This window comes from Anopheles arabiensis, chromosome 2 (genome assembly GCF_016920715.1).
Source record: "Anopheles arabiensis isolate DONGOLA chromosome 2, AaraD3, whole genome shotgun sequence".
Lineage (NCBI taxonomy): Eukaryota > Metazoa > Arthropoda > Insecta > Diptera > Culicidae > Anopheles > Anopheles arabiensis.
In genome coordinates this window covers 22,840,380-22,846,379 of record NC_053517.1, presented here as the reverse complement: position 1 = coordinate 22,846,379, position 6,000 = coordinate 22,840,380, and the positions used below count along the sequence as shown (strand labels likewise).

General features: G+C 50.6%; 1 protein-coding gene across 1 annotated transcript in view; it reads left to right on the top strand.

Moving 5' to 3' along the window:
- The first annotated feature begins 1,302 nt into the window (after positions 1–1,302).
- LOC120908534 (nuclear receptor subfamily 2 group F member 1-B) overlaps positions 1,303–6,000 on the top strand; it is a 78,744-nt gene continuing 74,046 nt past the window's right edge. The window contains exon 1 of the mRNA XM_040319649.1: positions 1,303–3,052. Coding sequence (XP_040175583.1) covers positions 2,473–3,052 — 580 coding nt within the window. The 5' untranslated portion in view covers positions 1,303–2,472. The remainder of the gene's footprint in view (positions 3,053–6,000) is intronic.

The following is a 6,000-nucleotide window of genomic DNA, read 5'->3' as shown; positions in this document are numbered from 1 at the left end:
CGGATAATCGAAGAAGGCCACGCGGTGCACACTGCACACTCACATATCAAAACACACGTCACTGGATTGTAGAGGGGAGGGAGAAGGGGCAGCGAAGGGGTTGTCGCTTGGGGAAACAAAAATTCCATCACCTGCCATCAACGGATGGCAAAATTAAATCCAAAAAGCCCATCCCATCCCGTTCGGGAAAAGAAGACTGCCCCAGCGCAAACGGTATAAATCACACATGCTTGCTATGTTTGCCGGGTAAAAAGGGAAAGAGAAGGGTTTTGCTGCTCCCCAGATGGCCTGCGGCAGGATTTCCATTTCCTTGTCCGTTGTCCGTGATGACGAAAATACAAAAAAAAAAAGAAATCATAGCCATTCCGCCATTGACCGTTGAGGCCAGCGTACTAAAAATGCTTGTGCAAGGAGGGGGGGAGCGTTGGAGCAGCGAGGAACAGGATAAGCCACGGATACGTCCGAATGCGCCATGATGGACAGCATCGGCAGACCCTTGGGTGGTGGGGGTTGGCAAAACGGAGCCGGGGAGAGTTCACAAAACCCCAAGCTGGACCCCGAGGACCTCGACGACCAGCGAACAGCGGCCTTTGCCAGGACACGTACACCACACACACACACACACACACACACACAAGCAGTGTAAAAAAATGTGCTCGGAAAAACGGGGCCCCAACGGAGCGCACGATGAAAAACGCGGCCCGATTTTCCCATCGCTACAGTGTGCGGTGAGGAGAAAACAACAGGGTGACTCTGTCACGTCTAATTCGATTTGTGGCCTCTCGCTGCTCTCTCGCTCTCGTGCTCTCGCACCCCTACGGCTCAATCCCCACTCCACAGCGCACTTTTCCCCGTCGGAATGTAAGCAAACCCGCATGTAAGCAGAAGGGTGCGCGTTCGAGCGAGAGAGAGTGAAACAGCGCTACAGAGCAAACACCATTTTCATCTCGCTCCCGTCCAACGCTCTACGTGCACGGTGCTGCTACGGGCGTGGTTCCAAGCACACAGCACATCGCGATCTCTCTCTCTTACCTGCTCTCTCTCACACAAAACACGCACACACACTCACAAACACACACACAGCGCTGTACTGCTCTTTCACCCCTGTATCGGGCAACGCTGGGTGGCCGCAGCAGACGCAGGGTTTCGGGTTTTCGGAGGGTTGCGAACTTGCTGAACTCAACCCTGAGCACCACCACCACCACCGCTGCGCTCAGCAGTCTTTACCTTCCCCAGGCCGCACACACGAGAGCAGCAGCAGCAGCAGCAGTTCGATCCGGTTGGCTGCTGCTGCTGCTGCTGCTGCTACTGCAGGGCGAGTGAGCGAACGAGACGGGCGCGAGCGAGCGAGACAGACGGCTGGTGCGGCCCAAAACAATGTGGTGGGGTCGAGCACTGGCTGATCATCGCGGTCGGGTCGGGTCGCGCCAAGCATCACAAGTTCGACTCGGGAAGTCCTTCTGGTCAGGCGTGTTGCGCGTTCCCGGCTCTGTGCGCTCTTTCTTCCGTAACGTGTGTGCGTAACGTGTCTGTTGTTGCGGGCGCATCGTGAAACGTGTCCGCTTCCTGATAGTGCAAAATCTGCCACGATAACACACCGGCAGCGTGAATGTGTATGCGTGCGTGTGTATGTGCACTTACCTGCTCCAAAAAGCCGTCGCGTTCCGTGTGTCCTCCCCGGTGGCGGTCTTTAATTTCACGAACGGATACAAACGTGCGATTGTGTTTATCTTTTTTGAGAAAATATAAGAAGTCGTGTTTGGGTTAAGATTTTACAAACCGAATCAACAAAAAGTGACCGACACGAAAACCAACACGAATATAAGTGATCAAGCTTTCCGCACGCGCTACGCGATCGATCGTACGCAGCGACGGTTTCGGTAAAAGGATAACGATTAACGCGCGCTGTCACGTGTTTCAACAACAACAACAAGAAAGGGTTCGCGCTTTTTAGTGCGTATTTTGTTTGCGTAATTTTTTTTTTTATTTATTTTGCGTCCCTTTTCCGTTCATACGTGAACGTGGTTGTTTGGTGCGTATGAAGCGTGTTTTGGTGTCGCCCGAAAGCTGTGTGTGTTCGAATTGATTTGATTTGATGATACAAGAAAACAAGAAAATTCCTATGCAAGAAAGAAGACGCGCTAGGTGCTTTTGAGCAAGAAAAAGGCACTTTTCGCTCGCGTGTTTTGACAATAATCAGAAACAACAAAGTGAGTGTGTGATTTGTGCAACCGCGAGTTGATACCGCGTCTGGTGCTAATGTGGTGCGACGATCAGGTCCGCTAAAGAAAAGATATTTCCCGTGCGTCCCACAGAAAGCCCACCCAGCGAACCGCAAACCCCTAAACCCGCCGCCGGTTTCGCGTTGCCCCGGGGTTGCACAGAAAGGCGGACAAAATTTTCCTCGATAGCGTCGGCCCCGACTGTGGGGCCAAAACCGGAAGCAATATTCTGGCACACAACACCCTCAGCATGTACGGCGGTGGCGTACTGTGCCCGTCGCCCTCGACGGCGACGGGTTTCTACAACCCGCGCGGCCAGGGCTCGGAGATCGGTGCGCTCGAGCTGGGGTTCCCGCGGGGGATGGCGCTGGTGCCGCCGCCACCGCACGGGGCCTGGCGCGATCCGAGCTCGCTGACCGGTACCCACCTGCCCGTGTCGTCCAGTACGGCGTCGGCCGCCGGCGACGACATCACCACACTGGGCAGCCAGGGTGGCGGGCCCGGGCCCGGCCAGACGGGTTCGGTGGTCGTGCCCGGCATGCAGACGTCCTCCTCCTCGTCGAGCGGTGGTGGCGCGCAGGACAAGAAGGACTTTATTTCGTCCTCGTCCGGCGGCTCCTCGATCGGCAGTGTCGGTCAGCATCCGTCCGTGACGGGGCAGGGGAACACGATCGAGAAGAAGGAGTTCCTGTCGCTGCAGCAAAGCACCACGCCCGGTTCGCAGAGCATGAACTCGCAGAACGGGCAGGACCTGAAGAACCAGAACATCGAGTGCGTCGTCTGCGGGGACAAGAGCTCCGGCAAACACTACGGACAGTTTACGTGTGAAGGTAAGTGTTTGTGTGTGTGTTTGCAAGGATAGAACAGCATGTCGAAGTGTGCTGACACGTTTATTTAGTGCTTATTAAGCTTATCGATCGGGTCAGCAAGAGATAACACAGCCTGAATGTATGCAATCGGTGTGGTTTTAAGCATTTCCAGCCTTATTAACTGTGATTTATCGCTGCAAGTGTGTGAAGAGGTTGCAAAGCTGACCTCTGAAACAGGTCCAGAGCCCAAAACAAGACATTTGTTAACTCTCCAACGCAATGTCAACAACAGCCTTTTATTTTTGGACAACATTCCAGTTGCCCGTCTTGGGAACGCATCCGTGGGAAATTTTCCTTCCTCGCACACAAACGTACATACACGCCCCGTGTCGAGGTTATTCTCGCGAGTGTGTTTTACAAGTTTTATGGCCCTCCATCTCTCTCTCTCTCTCTTTCTTCCCTTCTTGCCCTTTTGTCCCTTAGCATCGTGTTCACCATTCATTTGCAAAGACATAATTGCTTCATTCGTGCAGTTACGTACTTTCTCGACCATCAGCCCTGTCCCTCTCCCACTGGACATCAAAACCACCATTCATGCAGTGCCATGTTGCTTGCTCTAACGGACACACTTTATAAAATTATGATTATTGTGGGATATTCTGTCGCTTGCCTGAGCGCCACACGACATCACGAACTGCTGCTGATGCTGTTGCTGCAGTATGACAACAACAGGCCACGACAATAACAACGACGACGACACACGGTGCTGTAGACATACAAATGCGATGTTTCGCTCGTCTTGTAACTTGAGCTACCGTTTTCCTTTTTTTCCCCGTTCATCCCGTCCTTGCCTCGAGTTGACGAGTTTCCAAGCAGCATCGAATTGAGACGTTCGGTGGTGGGCATACTTTCCTTCGGGGCCTGTCCACATCTCGGAGGCACAATTAATCAAAACAAATAAGCATAAAAAAGTCATCATTCAGCTGCAACCGAACGCCAGGATAGTGCCAGCGTGTGTGTGTGTGTGTTTGCGTGCCCTTTCGTTTTATGGATTCTTAATAGCGCAAAAAAGCAGTGAAGTCGATTATTTTTCACGATTTTGATTCCGAGAAGATATACGGCCGTTCGTTCGTTCGGGAGCAAGGAACCGAAACCATATTCCTCAAGCAATTGACTTCTAACATTATTTTTATTATGTTTACCACCCTAACTAACCCAACAAGCAAGAAAGCAGCAACGAACGTCCCCTCAGTGCACATGGTTTTGGGTGTTTTTTTGCTCCTACTTTACTATTTTAAAAGAAAAAACAACACACGCACAAATATAGTAATGCCATCCTTCCTTCAGTGTTTCCCCTTCTCGGATGCTCTTGGCTGCACTTTGGTAATTGTTATGATTTTATTTAAAAGGATCCTTATAATATGTTTGTGTGTCTTCTTTTTTGTTGTCGGTTCTTCCTTTACTTACGGCCCTTACGCTTCGGTGGATGCATTCCTATCCGACCTCACTTATGGTTAAGATTTTGTTCTTTTTTATGACTTTCTCGAACGATTTCCTTCCCCCAGCGTTCGGTGTTGCGCGGGAAGACACCGATCATCGTGTGTCGTTTGTACTGGTACAGATTAGGGAGATTGTTTTCGGGGCCCTTCCCGCTACTTCCGGGCCTGCAGGACCTTCAGCCCAGTAAATGTCTTGTGTCTTTTTATTTATGGTAAAACATTTTTCTTCCACCAGCGTGGTAGGAAAGCATTCTGTGCGGAGGAATTCATCCGAGAAAATCTTGCATGAAAAACAGTAAGTTCTTGCCTCCCAAGATAGAGCGGGAGATGTTAAAGTGCGTTGGGCTCTTTGCAGTGCAGGAGCAATGTTCGTTTGATTCTTTTTTTTTCGTGTTCGCCCTTTCGTCTCGGGGAGCAATCATGGGTGAAATATGCGTATGCAAATAGTTTGCCCTTTTTTTAAACGCATCGAAGGGATCAGTGGCTAGTCTCCGGCTCAAATCCGTTGCTACTCCGTACGCTTATCCTTGTTGGGATGGAAAGGGGTGGGGGGTTGTAATTTTCCACCTCAGTTGATTGATATCGGTATTTAATCACTGTTCTCCCAAAACAACAATCACTTCTACACACGCACAAGTACACAAACGCGCTTGTCCTTTCAGCTTGTTCACCGCCGCCGCTGGTTCGAGAAGACAAAAGGTGAAACCAAACCCCGAAAGCTTTGAATCAAGATATCCAGTTCCACACACACACACACACGTTTTGCCACACGCTAATGAGGATGAGTTTATGAAGCGTACAACCCGTTCTACCCTTAAAAAGGGGAAGGTGGTGGAGGGTGGAATAGTGTGCGCAATGTGTACGTAATGTCAAGAATAACATTATGAAAAGGGTCACATCCACCGGGGAGGTTTTGCATGCATAATGGGTCGCCACCGTAAGGTGAATGTAAATGAGTTTAGCTTGCAAAGAGGATTGTGTCAACGGTATATTACTTGCAGACCCATGCGCGAATCAAAAAAGGAGCTGCTTGTTTTTTTCCGTTGGTATAATGGTGCAAACTACAGCTTTTACTACAAAGAAATGGTAGCTTCGTGTTGCTTTGGAACGGTTTCACACAAGTCGATTATAAAGCAGCACCAAACAGCTTGATCGACCGATGTGCAACAGCGTCTCGCGACCTGATAACAAAAAAAACAGAAAAACCTTCCACCAAAAACCAAGAAGACTTCCCAACCCTGAAGCGGCGGCGGTGGCCGCAGCGACGGCGAGCACCACAATCAGCAGCAATTAAGATTGATAATCAAATGGTTTGCTGGCAAACTAGGGGTGTTGTGGTGGTGGTGGTGGTGCAATCGGCGAGCTGCTCGCGCTGCCCCATTGCTACATTGCTTTCAATCACAAACACCACCCCACGAACGATCGCGCAAACGCCCTTCACCGACAATGGGGAGGTGACATTTGACATCA